This window comes from Procambarus clarkii, chromosome 9, assembly GCF_040958095.1.
Source record: "Procambarus clarkii isolate CNS0578487 chromosome 9, FALCON_Pclarkii_2.0, whole genome shotgun sequence".
NCBI lineage: Eukaryota > Metazoa > Arthropoda > Malacostraca > Decapoda > Cambaridae > Procambarus > Procambarus clarkii.
In genome coordinates, this window is record NC_091158.1 from 26,232,524 (window position 1) to 26,257,657 (window position 25,134).

Genomic DNA, 25,134 nt, shown 5'->3' on the forward strand with positions numbered 1-25,134 from the left:
AGGCTGGGTGGTAGGCATGGAGGGAGGCAGGCAGGCATGGAGGGAGGCAGGCAGGCAGAGGCTGGGTGGTAGGCATGGAGGGAGGCAGGCAGGCATGGAGGGAGGCAGGCAGGCAGAGGCTGGGTGGTAGGCATGGAGGGAGGCAGGCAGGCAGAGGTTGGGTGGTAGGTAGGGAGGGAGTGGATGGAGATGGATGGTAGGATGGAGATGGATGGAGGGATGGATTGATGGATGGATTGATAGATGGAGGGAGAGAGGGATGGCGCTATGGTTGTTGAGGTGAAGCAGAGAGAACGTGTGTATGGGAAGTTTGGGGGGGAGAGGGTGTCGTTGGTGGGGGAAGGGACCAGCTCGCAACCAGATGTTTAGATGGAGGGAGGGAGGAAAGGAGGGAGGAAAGGAGGGAGGGAGAGATGGAGGGAGGAAGGGAAGGAGGGAGGGAGGGAGGGATGGAAGGAAGAGATGGAGGGAGGGAGTGAAGGAGGGAGGAAGGGATGGAGGGGAGTGATGGAGGGAGGGATGGAGGAAGGGAAGGAGGGATGGTGGGAAGGAGGGATGGTGGGAAGGAGGGATGGTGGGAAGGAGGGATGGTGGGAAGGAGGGATGGTGGGAAGGAGGGAGGGAGGGAAGAAGAGAGGGAGGGAAGAAGAGAGGGAGGGAGGGAGGGAAGAAGAGAGGGAGGGAGGGAGGGAAGAAGAGAGGGATGGAGGGAGGGAAGAAGAGAGGGAGGGAGGGAGGGAAGAAGAGAGGGAGGGAGGGAGGGAAGAAGAGAGGGGAGGGAGGGAGGGATGGAGCAGTGGATGATGAGGTGAAGCAGAGAGAGAGTGTGTGTATGGGAAGTATGGGGGGGGGGGCGGGTGTGTGTGACGTGTTTGTCCGCCAGTGGAAGAATAATCATGGAATTTACTATATTTTGATTACAGCTGTATTATTATACAAGATGTCTCAAGGGCTTGCTAATTGTGCTGTATCTACAAAGAGGAAGAGGAGTTTTTTATCCATTGAGCAGAAATTAGACATAATAGAAACATGAACGTGGCTACTATGTTACTAGGCTGGCAGCAAAATTTAATGTCAGGAAAAGTACGGTGTGTGATATCAAGAGAAAGATGATATTAAGAAGTTCCTTGCTTCAATTGATAGTGGTGAATTAAATCAAAGGAAAACGATAAAAGGTTCTACAAATACAAATTTAGACGAAGCTGTGTATTTAGTGTATTAAATGGTTTAACCAGGAGCACTCTGTGGGGATGCCACTTGGTGGCGATACCATTAAGACAGCAGCAGGAAAAATTTGCACAAAAGATGAACATTCCAGATTTTCGAGCAAATGAAGGATGGTTGCAAAGGTTTAAGAATAAGCATAATATTAAGAACAGGAAAGTTTGTGGAGAATCATTAACACTTATCGCCCATGCCACGAGAGCGCCGCAGACTTTGACATCATGGGACTAATGGCGCGGGCGAGCGTGCGGCGACACCTAAATGTGCATACTCGTTTGTTTTCTCACCTTAATTCTCGTGCTACGTCGTTCATTTTGGTATCATCGTGTTCACAATTAAGTTCCCTACAGATGTATATGCATATAATGTCCAAAAGCCTGGCAAGACTCCCCACAGCAAGCCTAAAATTACCCGCGAACGAGCACCCATTTGCACACTACAACCTAATGTGTATACTCGTTCAGTTTGATAACATCAATTTTCATGTTACATCGCTCGTTTTGGTATCAAATTGTTTGCAATATACAGGTGCGCATTTTAAAACTAGTCCCATAATAATAGCACAATAAATAGAATTTTAACAAATATTTTAAATGTGTCAGTGGTGGGGAAGGGAAGAGATAAGCCTAACACTTGACCCAGTTAACCAGATGTTTGGATGCAAGGAGGGAAGGAGGGAGGAAGGGATGGAGGGATGGAGGGGAGGGAGAGATGGAGGTAAGCAGTCTCCGTGGTGTAGTGGTAAGACACTCGCCTGGCGTTCCGCGAGCGCTAAGTCATAGGTTCGTATCCTGGCCGGGGAGGATTTACTGGGCGCAATTCCTTAACTGTAGCCTCTGTTTAACGCAACAGTAAAATGTGTACTTGGATGAAAAAACGATTCTTCGCGGCAGGGAATCGTATTCCAGGGACCATAGGATTAAGGACTTGCCCGAAACGCTACGAGTACTAGTGGCTGTACAAGAATGTAACAACTCTTGTATATATCTCAAAAAAAAAAAAAAAAAAAAGGAGGGAGGGAGGGAGCTGGGAAGGAGGGAGGAAGGGGAGGGAAGGATGGAGGGAGAGAGGGATGGGAGGAAGGAAGGAGGGAGGGAGAAAAGGAAGGAAGGAGGAAGGGATGGAGGGAAGGAGGGAGGGAGGAAGGGAAGGAAGGACAAAGGGATGGAGGGGAGGGATGGTTGGATGGAGGAAGGGAGCTAGGAAGGAGGGATGGTTGGATGGAGGGAGGGAGGGAGGGAAGAAGAGAGGGAAGAAGAGAGGGAGGGAGGGAAGAAGAGAGGGAAGAAGAGAGGGAGGGAGGGAAGAAGAGAGGGAGGGAGGGAAGAAGAGAGGGAAGAAGAGAGGGAGGGAGGGAAGAAGAGAGGGAATAAGAGAGGGAGGGAGGGAAGAAGAGAGGGAGGGAGGGAGGAGTGGATGATAAGGTGAAGCAGAGAGAGTGTGTGTATGGGAAGTATGGGGGGGGTGGGGGGGTGTATGTCAGTGGTGGGGAAGGGAAGAGATAAGCCTAACACTTGACCCAGTTAACCAGATGTTTCTTTATTTAATTCTGGATGTACATCATATATATTTTTGCTTGCAGATTTTGTTTAGTAATAATATTAGGATAATAAAAAGTTATAAAATACTTGTTTCATGAATGCTTTATTAGATGGAGATTCTCCAGGCTGTCTGGCAGTCTACTGAGCCATTTCCCAGAAGGGTCTTGGGGGGGGGGGGGGAGGCAGAAAGTGAGGGTGTCGGGGTAGAGGTTCAGTGAGGGTGAGGGAGGGGATGAAAGGGGGTAAGCTGCCTGCTTGCCATGTGAGGACCCTCTGATGCCAAGACAAACCCAATACCGACCTTCGGTAATATCGACCGCCAGACCGTTATATGAGGCTCTAAATACCGTTCTCCCAAACCGGTCGTTATTACCGGCAGATCGGTATAAAAGAGGCAGTTAAATTGAGTGGATACTGTACGTTGAATCGAGGTTGTACTGTCCTATTATCCGGAACATGTGATTATCCAGCTGGGGGTCCTTCACATATAGTCCAGATAATCAAGTGAAGACAGTATTTATACCTGTCTACACGCACCTGGAGGGTTGTGGGATTTTTATGGGGGAGTCCGGTATGGGGATGGGGAGGGGGGGTAGGATGTAGCGGGGATTGGGGAGCTGAGGGAATGTGGCGTGACCAGAGCTAGTCTGTGATAGTCCGCCTGAACCCACCCAAGCCCACCTACAAGATCGCCTACCCGCCCATACCCATCCAAGCCTGCATATCCGACTGAAAACGCTCAAGCCTTCCTATCTGCCCGAACCCACCCAAGCCTGCCTACCCGCCCGAACCCACCCAAGCCCGCCTTCCCGCCCGAACCCACCCAAGCCCGCCTTCCCGCCCGAACCCACCCAAGTCTGCTTACCCGCCCGAACCTACCCAAGCCCGCCTTCCTGCCCAAACCCACCCAAGACCACCCACCCAAACCCACCAAAGACTGCTCCCCCCAAACCCACCCAGCCAGCCAGCCTGTCCAGCAAAGCCTGCCCAGCAAAAGTCTGCCTAACAACCTACCTAGCCCACCCAGCCTGCCCAGCAACCCACTTAGCCCACCCACCAATTAAGTTACCCATCCATCCTGCTCGCCGGTCAGCCACCAATCCATCCATCCATCCATCCATACTGCACGGCTGCCTACCCACTCACCCAGCCAGTCCGCCAACCCAGCCATCCTCCCTGCCTATGCACCTACCCACTCCGTCTGCCTTCCAGCCAGCCACCAATCCATCCACCTACATACCCACCCACACAACCAGCTCACCTGCCCACCTGCTAGCTAGCCTGCCCGCCAGTCAGTCAGTCAGTCAGTCAGCCAGCCACCAATCCATCTACTCACCCTGTTCTGCCCATCTACCTGCTAACCATGCCTGCCAGCCATCCCATTTCTCCCCCACCCAATCCCTCCCTGCCCGCCTGCCCACTTGGCCTGCCCATCCACCCACCAGTCAGCCATCACTGACACAATGCGTGCATTTGGAGCCAACATGGTGCACTGATGTTCCTTGGTTGTGCAGATCCAACAAGTCACGAAATGAACACTCCAGTCTTGTGACAAATCAAAACAATGTGAATAATGGGCCGTGAATCACAGATTCATGGCCCATTGGGCTCATCTGCACCAGATGTCACAGGGTAGATGGTACTAGAGTGGTGGTGCTTGACACGGTATGTGAGCAAATTAGGCCATCACGAGGCCTGGCGGACAACTTCCTCACTTCCCAAACTTTCTTCGGGAAGCATGAAACCCCAACCCCGATCGTTAAATTGGAACTTTCGGATAACTTAAGCTCACAAACCAAGTGGTCCTCTGTATACAGTAATTTTAGGAAGAGGTTTTGTCCTCTGTTGCCCTTTACAAGTAAAACATATATACTTTACTCTCCCTTGATGTTTGGTTTGCTCTGTGTTTAAAAGTATAATTAACAAAAGTGCTTTGCTGTGTTTCAGAGAGTATGCTCTGCGAAGAGTTCGAGATGGTTTCAAGGCGGCAAAAAATCTCACAGAAGAGGATCAACAAAGAGAAATACAAGTTGCTAAAGAATCATTGGAAATTATTAAGAGACAAGTAAGGTTCTGAAGAATTGTTGTAATTAAAAAGCTGTACATAAAAGAATAATTTTTTGGGACATTAACCCCTAAACTGCTCTGGGCTATTTAACCTTCATCACCCACAGGTGCAGCAAAAAAAAAAAAAAAAAAAAAAAAAATTGTCTTATAAAAGTGTTCATTTGTGTTCCCCTGGGCATGGGAAAAATATTAAAAAAAATCATAGGTGGCATATTTTGGCCACAATAGGGCGGAAAGTCTGGCAAAAAAGAGGCGTTGACAGCAATCGTTAGTGACGGTCTGCTCTGCCCGAGCTGTCAGGCGGGCATTGCCACAAAGATATTATTACCGAATTATTCCAATGTCTCTGATTGATTTTCTAAGTTTTTTTGCAGTAATATTATTCAGTAATGTAGTTTAATATAGTTATATAATAAAATGTGTGAATCATCGCTATACTCAAAAGTATTGTGATCATATTTGTGATTCAATTATTGTGTTCATAAAAAATAAACAATGTTGCTGTAACTATTACACTATATACACAAGTTACATAGGTATACAGGTATATACAGTTTATTACACAATATACACAAGGTACTCACCTATCTGTGCTTGCGGGGGTTGAACTTTGGCTCTTTGGTCCGGCTTCTCAACTGTCAATAAACTGGTGTACAAATTCCTAAGCCTACTGGGCTCTATCATATCTATATTTGAAACTGAATGGAGTCAGCCTCCACCACATCACTGCCTAATGCATTCCATCTGTTAACTACAGGTACTCTGACACTGAAAAAGTTCTTTCTAACGTCCCTGTGGACTGTGGATAATGCAACTGGAAATGGGTAAACTAATTGACTCTGAGGAAGGCTACAAGCAGGGGTCAAGATAACAATGGGCCTCCAGTGTAGGTGGCTGCCCATGCCGCAGGGTGGGGATGCCACGTGGGATATACAGAGCAAGGGAAGATGTTGGTGCACATTTTAAAACAAGTCCCATAGTATTCGGACAATAAATGTAATTTGTATATTTTTTTATATTTTTCATGCCATTTGCATCATAGGGCATACTCCGTATTTTGGTTTTATGACGTAGACAACATCATCAGGCAGCGAAAGTGTTAACAAGCTTGGGAATACACAGAACTATGCTGCTACCCTGTTCTGTATGAAGGACCACACAGTGAATAAAAAACAGCTTCAATCTCATCCAATTTCCCCACTTCACAGGATGGCCAGTCGTACTTGGAATCGGGAGAGAACATGAAATTTAAGGCTGATCTATTGGTTTTCAAAACAACTCTGGTGCGGGTGGACGGGTCTAATCCCTGTGCACACAGCACTATGTGCGCTTTCCTTTGGATGCGTCACCACAGTTCAGTGACCTACGGCCTCGAAATAATAAAATTAATAAATAATTTCTAAAATAAGCTTTTTTTTAGCTCTTAACACTATTGGTAACTTTGGACCGGACTCGCGTCCATTATTTTTCTCCTGAGTCCTAACTTTGGACCAGACTTGTGTCCACTACAAAAAATATTTGTATAAAATTCATTTTTTATCCAATCGACCTCGGGATAGTATCAAAATGAGCGCCTTTAGAATGCGCACAATTTGATACCAAAATGAAATATGTAACATGAAACTTGATGTCCAAACACTTATATGATTATAAATAGGCTTTTGGTCAAAATTTTAAAATATTTGTTAAAATTCTATTTATTATGCTATTATGTTGGGACTAGTTTTAAAATGCGCGCCTTTACATCGTGAACAATTTGATACCAAAATGAAAGATGAAACACAAAAATTTATGTCAGAACACTGGAAAGATATAAATAATTTTGTGATGATGAGCATCCAGAATTAAAATATTTGTTAAAATTCCAGTTATTGCTCAATTATTATGGGACTAGTTTTAAAATATGCGCCTTTTTATTGCAAACAATTTGATACCAAAACGAAAGACGTAACATGAAATTTGATGTTATCAAATTGAACGAGTATACACATTAGGTTGCAGTGTACAAATTGGTGCTCGTTCACGGGTAACTTTAGGCTTTTCTGCGAGGAGGCACTCCAGGCTTTTGTACATTAAATTCATACACATCTGAAGGGAATTTAATTGCGAACACAATGATACCTAAAAGAGCGACGTAGCTCCAGAATTAAGGTGAAAAAAATTGAACGAGTATGCACATATTACTGATTTTGTGCGCTCACGGGTAACTTTTGCCGACTTTAGGCTTTGCTGTTGGGAGTCATGCCAGGCTTTTGGACATTATATTTATACACACCTGTAGGGAATTTATATGCGAACACAATGATACCAAAACGAGCGACGTAGCACGGGAATTAAGGTGAGAAAGCTGAAACGAGTATACACATTTAGGTGTCACCACGCACTTACCCGCACGCTCGGTGCATGACCCCTAAGTTGACCGCGCGCCTGCCTGGTGAGCGATAGTGTTAATTATTATTAAGTTGCGCAACCTATCATATGATGTGTTGGAGTACTACGCAAGATTTAAACGGCCCGCGGATACACTGGGTTCACCTCACCTTCATCAGGGCTCTTGTAAAAAGACTCCATTTAAAAAAAAAATCGTGGGCCAAATTCCCGGGTGTGAGGGCCTCAGTATTGACTGAGTCACCAAGCCTGACACGCTGCATGAGCTTACAGCACTGCTGTTCAGCTTGTGACCACAGCATCACCTAAAAAGCGATAATATATATATTCATGCTATTGTTTAGCGATGATATTATTACAGGAGACCCCTGACTGTGATAAAAATTACCAGGATTCTGATAATAACAGGATTGTTGTGATAATTAGCGCTGTAGTGGGAGGAGTAATCTTGGTGGGGAGGGAAGTAGCATTGACTGACTCAGTGTGACCACCGTTTTACTGTCTGGACTCATATAGCAGCTTAGTTGTTCCCTATGGTGAACAAAACATGCAGATACTTTTCTATAACATCTGTATATAAAAAATAAAAGCAAAAACAGTATGGTGGGAGGAGAATGGTTGAGAGTCAGGTGAGGTGAAGGGAGGGAGAAAGTGGCAGCCAGTGGTGGGCTGCCACTGTCACTGCCACTCAGCATACCAACTTAGTGGTTTGTTATTATGTTATGGTGAACACAAATGTAGATACAGTACAACCTCGATTCAACGTACTATATGGGACCAACCCCAGTTCGTTGGAGCGTTGGATTCGTTGCAAGAGGTGACCTTCAGGAAGTGTTTGTGTCAGTGCCTTTTTTTTTCTTGTACACAATAAAAATGCATTATCATATTACATACTGTACCTATATATTACTTCTCTACTAAAAAATACTGTAATTCATAAATTTACCTTATTATTGGAGTTATGTCCATCTTAAAGTTTCGTGAAGTTGTGAATGCTCTACAGTAAATACGTGCTGTAGTGCATTATGCCGTTAGCACTGTGTTGATTAAAAATAGTTCTGCTGTATGTTGAGTACTACAATACAGTTTATGAAAACTATTGTACACTAAAATTACTGCAACATTAATTTTAACACTGGGTACACACTTAAATTTAACACTTGTTCTAACTGTTCACGCCGCACACGATGTTTTTAGATGTTTGCATCAGCTTTGATGGTGCTTGCTGCTGCTGAGGGTTCAGCTGCTTCTGAGCTGGTGCTGGCTGCTGTTGTACCAGTGCTGGATACAACTGTGCTTGTGCTGGGTACGGCTGTTTTCGTGCTGGGTACGGCTGTTCTCGTGCTGGATACGGCTGTTTTCGTGCTGGGTACGGCTGTTCTCGTGCTGGGTACGGCTGTTCTCGTGCTGGGTTCAGCTGTTCTCATGCTGGGTACGGCTGTTCTCATGCTGGGTGCGGCTCTTCTTGTGCTTGGTACGGCTGTTCTCGTACTTAGTACGGCTGTTTTCTTGCTGGGTACGGCTGTTCTCTTGCTGGGTAAGGCTGTTCTCGTGCTGGGTACGGCTGTTCTCGTGCTGGGAACAGCTGTTCTCGTGCTGGGTACGGCTGTTCTCGTGCTGGGTACAGCTGTTCGCGTGCTGGGTACGGCTGTTCGCGTGCTGGGTACGGCTGTTCTCGTGCTGGGTACGGCTGTTCTCGTGCTGGGTACGGCTGTTCTCGTGCTGGTTGATTTTCTGCTACTAGTTCTTGCAAAATATTGCTTCGTTTTTGGCATTAATAAGGCACTATTAGTAAGCCCCTGTGACATTTTGTTTTATAACCAAAGAGTGTAGTAAAAAAATGGTCAATTCCACAATTATTCTTCCACAAGTGGATAAATACTGTTTGTCAATCGCAGACAAAGCTAAGGGCACTGGGTGCATACTGTACGAACGCAGACTAAGTCTATATGTACACCCTTCAGTAGGCTGATGTTTAAGCCAGATCCAGTAACATAAATCTCTCTTAAATATTCGATTTACATCAAATTATATATTTTGGGGTTATATATTTAGTTTAACAACATTATTACGGTAATAAGAGATCATAAAAAAAATACTTACTTTGGAACCGATTTATTTATTTTATTATTTTGAAGCCATAGATCACTGAACTGTTGCGACGAAATCGAACAAAACAAGCATGGTGTTGTATGGACAGGGATTAGACCCGTCCACTCGTGCTGGAGTTGTGCCGCCAATAATGTGAATAATTTCTCAAATAGCAGATATCTATCATATTACAGTATATTTTTGGTTTTATTTAGTTTAGTTTAACTAGGATAATAAAGAGTTATTAAAACACCAGTTTTAGAAATGATTTATTAATGTGAAACGTTCAAAGTCATGGGTCACTGAACTATGACAACACAGACGAAAATGAGTGAAACCTCACTGTAAAGTGAAGTTTACTGTTCAGTACTGTAACCCCGCGATTATCCAGGATTCGAACATCCGGAAAACACCCTTATACGGCCAAAATCGTGATCGGATAAAGTTGTCACAATATCCGGCCAAAATGGCCACAGGAACCGGATAAAAGCTGGTTTGACCGGATGAAAATTCGGCCATACCATATTAATACCGTCTGTGGCTCTAGACCAGGGGTGGGCAACCTTTTTGAGAGTGCGCGCCAAAATCAGCCAAGTCTCTTACACAAACTTTTTCCACGTGCCAACCATTTTTTTTAGAACATATTTGGTATCTCTTAAGAACTTTTTAAACGAAAAAATAATAAATTACCTCAGTGCAGTAAAACATAGTATAAAAAAAACAAAAAAATTTTTATTTAACCTTCAGAAGTACATTTCAACAGCCTTTAAGCTTTTGTGACTTTAATAGAATACAACAGATAAAAAAATTGTTGACTCCTTTTATATACTGTCAGTGAGACTTCTGCTGCTGCATAACTGATGACAGAGATTTTACATCAGGTTTATATTTAGTAACATTGAGAGATATGCATGCAGTGCTAGTTTCATCTGTCATGCTACTCCTGTTACGAGTCTTAACAAAGTTCATAATTGAGAACAAAGATTCGCAAGCATATGTAGACGAAAACATGGTTAGCAATGCTGTTGCAAGGTTTTTTAAACAGACATAATTTTCTGGAATAGTATTCCAAATCCTTAATACTTCGTTTTCCACATTTTTCTTTGTTACTTTCATTTTTAATCTCTCTCTCTCTCAATATTTTCCAAGTCAACTCTAAGGTCAACAAATTTCTGCTTCCAAATTGAGCTACTCTGAAATTCAATCAACTGCATCTCAAAATCATCCATGTCTATCCATGAAAACATTTGCAAGTTTAGTTCATCCATTTTGATGTTGTCTGGAAACTTGATGAACTTTACTGTGTCTTCCAGTTCTCTGAATTTGGCAAATCTTGTAGAGAACTGCCAAACTGTTGACTCGATAATGTTTACAAACAGCTTTTGAAGACATTTGTGGTCTGTTCTGTCATCTTTTAGATCACTGATGTACCTCTTTAGGTTTGGAAAGTATCTAAATCTCTCATTATCTACATCCCTCTTAAAAACTTTAAGCTTCATTTCAAAAGCTTTTATGTAACAAAACATAACATCAAGTGTCTTACCAGAGCCCTGTAACTTAATATTCAATTCATTTAAATGATCACAAAAATCTGCAAAAACCATCAGTTTACAAACCCACACGATGTCAGAAAATTCATGGTATGACACTTGTTGGTCGTTCAAATAGAGCTTTATCTCATCTAAGCATTCAATAAATCGTTTCAGAACCAAGCCTCTGCTAAGCCAACGAACATGGTTGTACATTTTCAGTCCTTTATACACAGATTCTACCTCATCCAGTAGAGTTTGAAATTGTCTTTTATTTAAAGGCCGACCACAAATGTAATTAACAACCTTGGTAACTGTTTGCATCACTTCTTGCAGTTCCTTTAGGCCAGCTTTTGCACATAAAGCCTCCTCATGTATGATGCAATGGAAGCCAATCAGTGGATGACCAACACTTTTTGCAAACAGATTTACAAATCCTGCCTTCTCACCAGTCATGTTTGGGGCACCATCTGTTGTGACGGATACTACTTTTGAAATGTCAATTTGCCGAGTAGAGAATTCGTTCACAACTGTTTTACATATTTCAGCCCCGGTAGTACGCTCAGGTAGTGATGCAAGAGCAACCATCTCTTCACATACTTCATCACCCCTAAAGAATTCTTATCTTTCTTTAGCTTTAGATTTAGATAGTAAAGTGAGTTTAATTAATATGTGTCAAACTGAACTCGAGCGGCATTCAAACACATGAGGTTTAGGGAGGGGGGGAGATGTTGTGGGGGTTTAAATTCAAAGTTTACGAAAATAATTTTTAAAGGTGGGCAGGCATGGCGTATTTTGCCTTCACAGATATGATTGTTAGTGTACACTATGGTTATGGGTGCAGCCTTTAGGTTAGAAAGGCTTATTACATAAAATATGAGCCAAAGTAAATAGAGGGGAATCATCATACATCGGCATGATCGATGACATAAAAAAAGAAGGTAACTATGGCAACAAGATCAACTTCTTTTTCTTGAGACCTCTTTAGCTTCGTAGAGCTTAAACCTCTTCACCACTAGGACGTACATATACTGTCATGGCATGTAAGCTTACACCCCAAGGAAAGTAGTTTTTTTTTTTTGTCTGTGCTTAGGGTAACATGTGCTTGCATCTGTGCTTAGGGTAACCTATGCTCTTGCGTGCCAGAGACAATCATCGGCGTGCCAAGTTTGGCACGCGTGCCAGAGGTTGCCCACCCCTGCTCTAGACGCATGGTGGAGGAGGGGGTGGGGTGGGTGGGTGGTGTCGGGAGGGTGGGAGGGGAACGTCAGGAGGGACCACTTGGGTACAGGAATTACCATTAATTTTAGAACAATTAATCAGAGCCAAAAACAAATGAAATAAGTACTAGTAATTATGTAATAACAAATAAATAAGTTTCCTAAAAGCAATGTGCACAGGCTGAAGTTTCCTTAAAAAATATTGAGTTTTTTCCTCCTGGCGGCCTACGTAACGTGCTATAGCTGCCCCACCCCAAGTGGACCCGTCCAACACTGGTCAAGCCATGTGCGTCTGTCCCTCGTGTTATACACAGTGCTGTGCCATTAGTGAAATATTTTTTTAAATAACTTTTTTATTTTCATAGTAACTTTAAACATTTTTGGCCAAGACTATGTCTGGTAGCAGCATCAATCGTTCTGGAGGTGTTAAGAGGAAGAAGATTGTCCTAGCAATTAAAAACAAGTTACGTGTTGTTCAACCAGTGAGGCGTCACAGGCAGCCAAATGCCTTCAACAAGTGAGGCGCCACAGGCAAGCCAAGCGCCTTCAACAAGTGAGGCACCACAGGCAAGCCAAGCGGTTTCAACAAGTGAGGCACCACAGGCAAGCCAAGCGCCTTCAACAAGTGAGGCCCCACAGGCAAGCCAAACGCCTTCAACAAGTGAGGCGCAAGCAAGTGCCTTCAACAAGTGAGGCATCACATGCAAGCCAAATGCCTTCAACAAGTGAGGCATCACAGGCAAGCCAAGCGCCTTCAACAAGTGAGGGCATGCAAGCGCTTCAACAAGTGAGGCGCATGCAAGCGCCTTCAACAAGCGAGGCCTCACAGGCAACCCAAATGCCTTCAACCAGTGAGGATTCAGCAGCTGGCAGTCAAAATTAACTTTGCTTAATGAACTGTACAGTACAGTGGTACCTCGGAATGCGATTGTCCCTGTATGCGAGGTTTTCGGAAGGCGAGCAGTATTTACTCCAAAAATTTGTCTCAGAAGGCGAGGGTTACTTCGGGACGCGAGTTTGTTGATACGCGTACAGGCCGACCTAGCGCGTGGTGGTTTGGCGATCGTCGCCCCTCCGCCCCGCCGCTCCTCAGTTTACCATTGTCTCGCGCTCAGTGACTACCCCCACATCAATTCTTCTCGCGGATTTTCAGTGTTTTGTTGGATTTTTGGTGATTTGTCTATACAATTTGTTATTATATATCTCACCATGGGTCCCAAGAAAGCCAGTGGTAAGGATAAAGGCCAGAAAGCTCATGTGAGGATGACAATAGAGGAGAAACAAGAGATCATTCGGAAGCATGAGAACGGTACACGTGTTGTTGAACTTTGTAGGCAGTACAACAAAGCCACATCAACAATATGCACTATACTTAAGAAGAAAAATAAGATTATTGGTGCTAAAGTGGCAAAAGGAGTAAGAACATTAACGGCGCAAAGACCACAAATACTTGAAGAAGTGGAAAAGTTGTTATTAATTTGGATACACGACAAGGAGTTGAGGGGTGATAGTGTTTCGGAGGCCATTATTTGTGAAAAAGCCAGGGTGTTGCACGAAGACCTTCTAAAGAATACCCCTGCAACGAGTGATGCAGATAAGAAAGAGTTTAAGGCAAGCAGGGGCTGGTTTGAAAAATTTAGAAAGAGAAGTGGTATCCATAGTGTTACAAGGCATGGGGTTATGTGATGTGATTATGGAAGGGGACTCCCCTTCCAAACAGTAACTCCTCTCCTCCTCCCCCCTCCTCACCATCTTCCATACGCCTACAGCACTCGACAGCAAGGTAAGTAATAACTGGAACACAGTTTTGTAGGTTTATTTAGATGAATTAGGTAAATTAGGTATAAAAATTTAGTTTGATGTGGGGTTTTTGGGGTAGTCAGGAACGGATTAATTCATTTCCCTTTATTTCTTATGGGGAAATTAACTTCGGAATGCGAGTTTTCGGAAGGCGAGGCGTCTCCAGGAACGGATTAAACTCGCATTCTGAGGTATGCCTGTAATTTTAAGTGTTAATTTTAGTGTTGTGTTAGGATAGGTTACGTAAATTGTTAAGAATTCTTAATTTCAAGATGTGTGGCATCAATTAAGAAGACGAACACCAACAAGGTAAGTTGAGGTTTCTAGTTGAATATTTAATAATTATATGTGGCAAGGCAATTCAAATTATGTTTGTAGTATAAAAATAGTTGGAAATGGTCAATTTTGGATTCGTAGGTGAAAAAGTACCATTATCCGAAAAATGTGATAATCCGGCTGGGGGTCCTTCCCATATAGTCCGGATGATCGAGTGGAGACAGTATTCCCTTATCTGTCCACCCCTCACTCATCTTGTTTCATCACAGAAAATGTACATAAGATTTCAACACATTAGCTAGCTATTCACACTTCATCCTTTAAATTAATTTACAAAGATACATGTGCCACAAATCGGTGAACGAAAATCATTGAAACTCGGTCGTTCACTTGTGTGGGAACACTCTGGCTGGTGTTCGGTTAATATGGTCACTTCTTGTATGGACCATTTTGGCTGGTGTTTGGTTCATATAGTTCACTTGTTGTGTGGTCCACTTGTGTGATCCAACTTGTCTTATGAAGGAATTATTAATAGTAATCTGTACTCACCTAATTGTACTCACCTAATTGTGCTTGCGGGGGTTGAGCTTTGGCTCTTTGGTCCCGCCTCTCAACTGTCAATCAACTGGTGTACAGATTCCTGAGCCTACTGGGCTCTATCATATCTACATTTGAAACTGTGTATGGAGTCAGCCTCCACCACATCACTTCCTAATGCATTCCATTTATTAACTACTCTGACACTGAAAAAATTCTTTCTAACGTCTCTGTGGCTCATCTGGGTACTAAGTTTCCACCTGTGTCCCCTTGTTCGTGTCCCACCCGCGCTGAAGAGTTTGTCTTTGTCCACCCTGTCAATTCCCCTGAGAATTTTGTAGGTGGTTATCATGTCTCCCCTTACTCTTCTGTTTTCCAGGGATGTGAGGTTCAGCTCCTTTAGCCTTTCCTCGTAGCTCAATCCTCTCAGTTTCGGGACGAGCCTGGTGGCATACCGCTGAATCTTCTCTAACTTTGTCTTGTGTTTAACTAGGTATGGACTCCAGGCTGGAGCCGCATACTCCAGGATTGGTCTTACATAAGTGGTATACAGGGTTCTGAAAGATTCCTTACACAAGTTTCTGAAGGCAGTTCTTATGTTGGCCAGTCTAGCATATGCCGCTGATGATATTCTTTTGATGTGGGCCTCTGGAGACAGGTTCGGTGTGATATCAATCCCCAGATCCTTCTCTCTATTTGATTCTTGCAGGATTTCCCCTCCCAGATGATACCTTGTGTTCAGCCTCCTGCTCCCTTCGCCTAATTTCATCACCTTACACTTTCCAGAGTTGAACTTCAGCAGCCATTTTCTAGACCATTCCTCCAGTTTATCCAGGTCATCCTGTAGTCTCTGTCTATCTTCATCCGTCTTGATTCTTCTCATAATTTTTGCATCATCAGCAAACATCGAGAGGAATGAGTCTATACCCTCTGGAAGATCGTTCACATATATTAGAAACAGGATGGGTCCAAGTACTGAGCCCTGTGGGACTCCGCTGGTGACATCTCGCCACTCTGATGTCTCCCCCCTCACCGTTACTCGCTGTTTCCTGTTGCTTAAGTACTCCCTTATCCACTGGAGCACCTTCCCTTTTACTCCTGCCTGTTGCTCCAACTTTTTTAACAGTCTTTTATGGGGTACTGTGTCAAAGGCTTTTTGGCAATCCAGGAAAATGCAGTCGGCCCACCCTTCTCTTTCCTGCCTAATTTTCGTTGCCTGGTCATAAAATTCTATTAAACCTGTGAGGCACGATTTACCATCTCTGAACCCATGTTGGTGGTGCGTTACAAAGTTATTTCCCTCCAGATGCTCTACGAGCCTTTTCCTCACGATCTTCTCCAGCACCTTGCATGGTATACAAGTTAAGGAAACTGGCCTGTAATTCAGTGCCTCTTGCCTGTCACCCTTTTTGTATATTGGGACCACGTTAGCTGTCTTCCAACTTTCTGGTAAGTCTCCTGTTTCCAGTGACCTGTTATACACCATAGAGAGTGGCACACTTAGTGCTTCTGCACCTTCCTTTAGTATCCATGGTGAGATTCTATCAGGCCCAACAGCCTTTGTCACATCTAGCTCCAGCAGACACCTTTTGACCTCATCACTGGTGAGGTCAAATTCCTCCAAGGTTGCTTGGTTTGCCGCCTCATTTAGTGCAGGGGCTTCTCCTTGTTCTATTGTGAAGACCTCCTGGAATCTCTTGTTGAGTTCTTCACACACCTTGTCATTCTCTGTGTATCTGTTCTCCCCTTTCCGCAGCTTCATCACTTGTTCCTTCACTGCTGTTTTCCTCCTGATATGGCTGTGGAGCAGCTTTGGTTGGGTCTTGGCTTTACTCGCGATGTCATTTTCAAACTGTCTCTCTGCTTCCCTCCTCACTCTGATGTACTCATTTCTGGCCCTCTGGTATCTCTCCCTGCTCTCTGGTGTTCTGTTATTTCTGTAGTTTCTCCATGTTCTTTTACTCAGTTGTTTCGCTACCTTACATTCCTGGTTGAACCATGGGTTTTTCTGTTGTTTTTCGTTTTTCTCCTTTTGGACGGGGATAAACCTGTCTGCAGCTTCCTGGCACTTTTGGGTGACAATATCCATCATGACCTGCACATTCTTGTCTCTAAGTTCTGTTTCCCATGGTATTCCCCTGAGGAAGTTCCTCATCTCGTCATATTTTCCTCTTCGGTAATTCAGTCTTTTCCCCTCCACTCCCATCCTTGGATAGGTTATCCCTACCTCCACCAAGTACTCAAAGGTCAGTACACTGTGGTCACTCATTCCTATGGGGGCTTCAACTTTGACTTCCCTTAATTCTGACTCATTCAGGGTGAATATTAAGTCGAGTCTAGCTGGTTCATCATTGCCTCTCATTCTTGTGGGTTTCTTGACATGCTGGCTCAGAAAATTCCTTGTTGCCACTTCCAAGAATTTAGCTCGCCACGTATCTGCACCACCATGTGGGTCCCCATTCTCCCAGTCTATCTTTCCATGGTTGAAATCACCCATGATTAAGAGTCGTGAGCCATTCCTGCTGGCAACTGAAGCTGCTCTCTCTATTATATTAATGGTTGCCATGTTGTTCCTATCAAACTCCTGTCTAGGTCTTCTGTCATTTAGGGGAGGGTTGTAAATGACTGTCACTATTATCTTAGGTCCACCCATTGTTATAGTTCCTGTTATGTAATCTCTGAATCCGTCACAGCCCGGAATTTCCATCTCATCAAAACTCCAGTCCTTCCTTATCGGCAGGGCCACTCCTCCACCTCCTCTCCCTTCCCTCTCTTTCCTTACTATATAGTAGTCCTTTGGAAACACAGCATCTGTTATGACTCCTGACAATTTTGTTTCCATTAGTCCTATTACATCAGGGTTTTCTTCTTGCACCCTTTCTGCCAGTTCACTTGCTTTATTGGTAATCCCATCAATGTTTGAGTACATTACCTTGAAGCTCACTTTCTTATATCCAATTTCACCCACACTCCCTACAAGTGTAGGAGGTTGTTCTATGGTCATTGCTACTTGGGTAGGCTCCTCCTCCTGTGAGGTAGTTGCCAGGGGTTCAGGGGGAGGTGGAGTGGGGGGTGGAGGGCTTAGGTCTTCCTCAGGCCTGCTTGGGGCAGGAAGAAGTCCTGGGGGTGAGGGAGCAGGGATTGCTTGGGGAGAGGGCACGCCCTCCTGCGGTGTAGTTGACAGGGGTTTGGAGGGAGGTGGAGTGGGGGATAGAGGGCTTTGGTCTTGCTCAGGCCTGCTTGGGGCAGGGAGAAGACCAGGGGCTGGGAAAGCAGGGGCTACTTGGGGTAAGGGGAGAGGGAGGATTTGGGTTTCATGATGGGCATTATGCAGGGGCAAGGAAGGGTTTGTGCTGGGGGGTAGGGAGGGCCCTATTGGGTGGTGGACTGGGGTGTTGCATTCCCCCCTGGGGTTCCTGGGTTGCTGGATTGGGGTTCCCCACTCCCCTCTGGGATTGCTGGGTTGGAGGCTGAGGTTCCCTGGCTCTCTTCCCTCTCCTTGCGCCTTTTCCTTGCATCTGCTGCCCTTACTATCTCGTCTCTGGTCATGCCCCTCTGAACATATACCTCTTTGTAGTTCCTTGCATACCTCAGTTTGCTCTTCCTTACTAGAATGTCCTCTTTGGTGTCCTCGCTCTTGAATACTACCTTGATCAATCTTTTTTTCTCTCTGTTGTACTGGCCAATCCGGAAAAACTGTTCTATGTCTCGTTCAGCCCCTTCCATTCCTGTCTCCTTTAATATCCCTGCCACTGCAGCTTTGTCTTTAGTCCTCGTTTCCTCCCTTGTGGAGCCCTCTTGTTCCTCGACACCTACCACTACTACAGCTCTTTTCCTTTCCATTAGCTGGCTTGTGCATCTTGTGATAGAATGAGAGTTTTCCACCACTCTGTGAACTCTGTCCCAACATCGTAAGTTTGTGGACCGTTTGTGGTCCACTTGTGTGATCCACTTGTGTGATCCAACTTGTCATATAAAGGAATTATTAATTGTAATCTGTGAGGGTATGGTAAAGTTTTCCACCACTCTGTGAACTCTGTCCCAACATCATAAGCTTGTGGACCACTTGTGTGGTCCACTTGTGTGATCGAACTTGTCATATGAAGGAATTATTAATTGTAATCATGATAGAATGGGAAAGTTTTCCACCAGTTTGTGAACTCTGTCTCGACGTCGTAAGCAAATCCGAACATCCTCCGCTTCGGCGAACCATTGTTCGTCGAACCGGGTGAGTAAATCCTGCCTGAAAAGTGTGCGAACTAGCCGGAGATTCGTTGAATCGAGGTTGTACTGTACTTATATATAATGTGTATATACAGTGTAATAACAGCAAAAGGAGTGTGGGTAAGAAGCCATTTTGGTGATGGGTGTGGCAACATCTGCATGATTTGTCATGTTGGTAGGGGTGGCCACTATGCTCTTTGGGCATTATACGGGCTTAGTTGAACAGTTATGGTGACAAAACATGTAGATACTTATATATAATGTCTGTATATAGGGTAATAACACCACAAACAGTATTGTTGGGGGTGAAATTTTAGTGCGTCTGACCTTGAATGTGTGAGGGAAGCAGCCGCCAGCTGACTCTGTGTACGGACATCTCTTAGTGCCTGAACTAACTATATTAGCTTAGTTGTGCAGTTGTGGTGAACAAAACATTCAGATACTTATATATAACGTCTGTATATAGTGAATAAAAGCAAAACCAGTATTGTGGGAGGAGAATGGTGGCGAGTCAAGTAAGGTGAGGAGAGGGAGAAAGTGGCAGCCTGTGGAGGGCTGCCACTGCCACTGCCACTCAGCATACCAACTTAGTGGTTCGTTATGTTGAACACGAATGTAGATACAGTGGCACCTCGACTTACGATTTCCCCGACTTACGATGTAAATTTGATCGAAAAATGCGACTCGACTTACGATAGTGTCATCGGCTAACGATATTTGTTGGTACACGTTTGGGTCGACCAAGCACGTGGTTCCCTGTCACGCGGGCCAACCTGCCTCAGTTTATTACAGCTGCCCGCTTAGTGACGATCACGCCTATAAGAAATTACGTTTTTGTAGTGATTTTTTGCTTTTTGAACATAAAACTGATTATTATATATCAACCCATGGGTCCAAAGAATGTCAGTGGTAAAGTTCAACTTAAGAAAATAGTTGAGTTGAGGCAGTAGAAGATGTTCTTTCCTCATTAAGATAATGTGTGAAGTATGGGAAGAAATGCAAAGTTTGGTTGAAAAAACTCACCCAGATAAAGCTGTAGCAGGCCATTGCATTGACCTTTTAAATGACAATGTGATGTCTTACTACAGACAAGTGTTAAAACGTTGGGAAAACAAGTGTTTTTAGACAGATTCTTAGTAAGACAAACAAGCAGTGAGCCACAAGCAGGTCATAGTGGTATGCAGGCAAAACATGCCAGAGAGTGTATCCCAGAAAAGTCATCACTGTCTGATGTTATAATGGAAGGGGACTCCCCTTCCAAACAATAACACCTCTCCTCCTCCCCCCTCATCACAATCTTCCATACACCATCAAGTGTCCTCCAACAAAATAAGGTAAATATATGTACTGTATTGTAGTTAGAGAACAAAATTGTATTCAGTATAAAATGTATTTGCAAGTTAATATTTTTAGAGGGTGGAGAATGGATTAATTCAATTCCCTTTATTTCTTATGGGAAAAATAGCTTCGACTTACGATATTTTGACTTACGATCCGTCTCTGGGAACGGATTACCATCATAAGTCGAGGCCCCACTGTATTTATATATAACATCTGTATATAGTGAATAAAAGCAAAAACAGTATGGTGGGAGGAGAATGTGGGCGAGTGAGGTGTTGAGGGAGTGAGTGGCAGCGAGTGGCTGGCTGGTGTGTGGCGGTCACTCCTCGTTGCTTTTTTTACTCATAATACCAACTTAGTGGTTCGTTATGGTGAACAAAACATGCAGATACTTATATATAACCTGTGTATATAGTGTAATAACCGACAAAGTATTTGTTCACTGTTTGATGAACATAATAATTGAATCAACAATATGCACACAATAATTTTGAGTACAGTGATATTCACTCATTTTATTATATAAATATATCACACTACACACTATTGAATAATATTACAGCAAAAAACTACAAAAAATCAATCAGAGACATTGAAATAATTAGGTAATTATCTCTTTGTGGCCACTCCTGCCTGACAGCTGGCAAGCAACGGACCGTCTGGGACGCACGCTGAGTCAGTGCTTGTTTTTTGCCAAACTTCCCCGACCTATAGCGGGCAATATATGCCACATGATTTTATTATTATTTTTCCCATGATCAGAGAACACAAATTAACAGGTTTAGAAGAAAAAATAATTTTTTTTTTTTTTTTTTTTTGGTATGCGCCTGTGGGTGACAAATGCTAATAATTAGCCCTGAGCAACACAAAAGTTTAGCTAATGAGAGGCTGTAGTGAGTATATTGTTTATACTCGCTACATGTCCAAGAAAAAAAAGATACTGATGTAAACACCTCATGGAGGCATCACCGGTTGCAACGAATTGGGGTTGGTTCCAAATAGTTTGCCGAATTGAGGTTGTACTGTGTCTCCAATTTCCATATGTATATACATTTGCTTTTGTATTCTAATTTAGTGAATATATTCATATGTTAAGCGCATGGTGTTTCAGGAAATCTTTTCTCCCTCATGTTGTGAACTGCCGAATCAGTCCCACCAAAGGATCCTTCACATATGTACTTGCCCTGTCAAAGCAAATTCTATTTGATGAAATGATTACTCTGAATTTCCCTGCACTGCCAGGTTGAGGTCAGATACAACCTACATCTGGCTAGTTCTTAAGACCTTGTGTCATTGCTCTAGGCATTTTACATTTTTGATAATCCCTGTAGGAAGCTTGCATGCCTGCCCTAGCCTAGCTCCACACATTCTTGATAACCCCTGTGGGAAGCTTGCACGCCTGTCCTAGCCTAGTTGCACACATTCTTGATAACCCCTATGAGCAGCTTGCATGCCTGCCCTAGCCTAGCTCCACACATTCTTGATAACCCCTGTGGGAAGCTTGCACGCCTGTCCTAGCCTAGTTGCACACATTCTTGATAACCCCTATGAGCAGCTTGCATGCCTGTACTAGCCTAGCTACACACAGTGGTGGTCCAGCATTAATCTTGGACACAGTCTGCAGTCTACCCTCGCGTCCATGATGCTCGTAAGTACGCAACTTTGTCTACTGTCTTCTCCGATATGTCCTGGGCTGATATTTGGGAGCGGGTGTTTTAACATTTTAACAGGGGTGCTGGCGTCCCATTATTTGGTACTGTTCCTGGGGCCCAGTCGGTCATGTGTGACTTCGGGCTGTATCACCTGGCCTGGTGTCTTTTTCATCTAAAGTACCTGCCACCTTTACTCCTTCCTGATATGTCCCTTTCTTGCTCTCTGTGGTTATCTTCTAGAAGCCCCCAAGGGTCTCCCTCCAGAAACCCAGCATTGAATGCAATGAAATGGCAATTTGAAGATGAGGACCAATAGTGTATCGGTATCGTGTATCAATAACCAATAGTAATCAGGCTCCCTACTGTCCTCCCACCCTCCAGGTTTCTTGATTCATAATGGATTTGTTCATCAGGTCCAGAACTGACTTGGGGAACAGGCTGGAACCGGGGCCAGGTTGCCTAGTGGTAGATTATCGTAAGGTTATCTTGAGATGATTTCGGAGCTTAGTGTCCCTGCGGCCCGGTCCTCGACTGGGGCTCCTTTTTGTTACACACCCCCAGAAAGCAGCCAGTAGCAGCTGTCTAACTCCCAGGTACCTATTTACTGCTAGGTAACAGGGGCATCAGGGCAAAAGAAACATTTTGCCCGTTTGTCTCCGCCTCCACCGGGGATCGAACCCGGAATCTCAGGACTACGAATCCAAAGCGCTGTCCACCCAGCTGTCAGGCGCCCTGACAGCAATAACAATACCAATAGTTATCAGTAATAGCAATGTTTCGAACCTGTTTGAGTGAATCTCTTGTTCTGTTACTCGTTTGTGGAGTTTGGCAGTTGTAAAGCTGCACTGACTTTCTGGAGGCTTTTTCTGGTCACCTGCTCCTGCTTCTCTTATGAGGTGGGGCCAGGTCCCCATTAGGCCAAACAGGACTTTCCACAACTGAATGTGACCTTTTAGTACAGTATCCACTCAATTTAACGGCCTATATGGGGCTGTACCCTGGTCGTTATTTCCGGAGCTCTGTTATTTACGAAGTCGGGTCGGGTAATTTTTCAAGTAACATTCAGGTAGGATATATTTTATACTGTATAACTAAAATTAAATAAAGTTCATTTTGTAATTGCATTCCAATTTAGTGCCACGCCGACGATTAAGCCAGTTGTTGGCTGCTGCATGGATGATGTGTGAACACGGTCTGATCAAGCCCAGATGGGTGGGAAAAAATTGATTCATTCCTTTGTATTGCAAAATATTTCATGTATCAATCAGTGAGTTAATATTTTCTCAATAAAATTTTAGAGATGTGTTTTGATTTACTCTGAACAGTGCAGGTAATGTATTTTTAATGTTACGACACAGGCTGTGGCGGCCATGCCATAACAATAGCGATCGAGCCTTGTCACTGAGAGCTAGCCAAGACGAAATATTTTGAGCTCACCTTTTCTCTGCTGACGATAGAATATACATTTGCAGAGACTAATATGTAGCTTTTGTTGAAAAAAAAACAATTAATATGTTGTAATACTATAATAAAATTGGTAAATTGACTTAATTTTAATGAAGCTGAAGATTATGATTATGATATGAAGATTATGAAGCTGTGAAGATTACGTCATCCTCTGCAGCGCTTGTTTTATATCGTTTATATTGTATACAGGGTACATACTGTATGTACACTTATTTTCAGGCACTCACTTCACACAACAGCTAGGCTTACTACTAATTCACATGAGTTCTAATACTACTTCACTATTGACAATTATTTCTACTGTATATTTACACTGTACAGTATCTTTTTGTCAAGGCTTAACCCTTGCACTGCTCACCTATTTTGGCAATTAATCATTAACACTTACAATACTGTACTCTATCAACACTTTTTACACTAATTTATATGCCTTTCAATCATATTTTATATCGTTAGTGGATGACTTGTCACGACTTGGTGGTGGGAATTCAGCATCGGCGAGTGCAGCATGGCTTGCAGAGCATTCGTTGCCGGCGGATACTCCACGACTTGTCGATGGTAATTCAGCATCGGCGGGTGCAGCATGGCTTGTCGACGAAGATTTTTCACGAACCGTTGAAATCATGAATTTATCTATTTTTGTCCGCGTCTAATTTTCTCTGGCTAACGTTCTGAGACATTGCTTTAAGGCTGTAAGGTGTACATAAAAATTTCCAACAACCTCATGTTTACTTTTTCTTGAATATTCAATGAGTTCCTCAACTTGTTTCAATCTTTTCTGATATCCGACACCTCTAGGCAGAGCCTCACCTACATCGTCCGAGTCATCATCAGAGTCATTTCCGAGAACACTTTGCGCAATCTGTTCTTCAGTTAACAATTCATAACCAGGATCGTAATCATTTTCTAACCATTCATTGATATCATTCACTTGTACACCCTGACCAGCTTGGAGCAACATTGTTCGGATCGTTTCTTCAAACCCTTCAAAATCATTGGTTTCATTTTCAAAACCTTCGAATTCACTATCAGATACTGCTGTGTCACATCTAGGCCTCTCTGTTAACAGTTTCTTTTAGGAATTTGTTAGTGTGGTTTCTTTCACTTTATTCCAAAGCCTAGCCCAGTGGAATATTGCTTCCCTGATTGTGTACTTTTTTTTAGATTTTCTAGTGTTCTTTGAGCCCTTGTATCCTTTCCTGTCAATTCATCTTCCTCGCTAGGTAAAACAACTAAAACATCTTCAAGCATTGCTGTTTGGTACATACGTTTAACAGCAAGGATAACACCTTGGTCCATGGGCTGGATCAAGGATGTTGTGTTTGGTGGAAGTGCCATGCATTTTATTCTGCCATCCCTTGAAATTAACTTGCTAATGGGATGAGCAGGGGCATTATCTAGCAGCAACAATGCCTTAACCTCACTGGCCTTTATTCCACATTTGTTGATCTGGAATTCTCTGACTTCTTTGCAAAAGTGGTTTTCAAACCAGTCCGTAAATATTGTTTGATTAAACCATGATTTCTTAGAACTGCAATATATTACGGGTAATGCCTGCATTATATTTTTTAAGGCTCGAGGATTTTTAGACTTGCCTACCACGGCACATTTTGTCCTGTGAGAGGCATCAGCATTAGCACAGAGCAAGACTGAGAGCCGTTCCTTGCTTATCTTTCGTCCAGGAATATTTTCCTGCATCCTACTGGTTAAGGATGTACTTGGTACAGCTCGCCACATAAACCCAGTCTCGTCAGCATTATATACTTGATATTTGCTT

At 43.6% G+C, this 25,134-nt stretch overlaps 1 protein-coding gene across 1 annotated transcript in view; it reads left to right on the forward strand.

The window, feature by feature from the left end:
• bcn92 (LYR motif-containing protein bcn92) overlaps positions 1–25,134 on the forward strand; it is a 57,069-nt gene that overhangs the window by 29,909 nt on the left and 2,026 nt on the right. Inside the window, exon 2 of the mRNA XM_045754933.2 lies at positions 4,713–4,830. Within this exon, the coding sequence (XP_045610889.1) occupies positions 4,713–4,830 (118 nt within the window). The remainder of the gene's footprint in view (positions 1–4,712; positions 4,831–25,134) is intronic.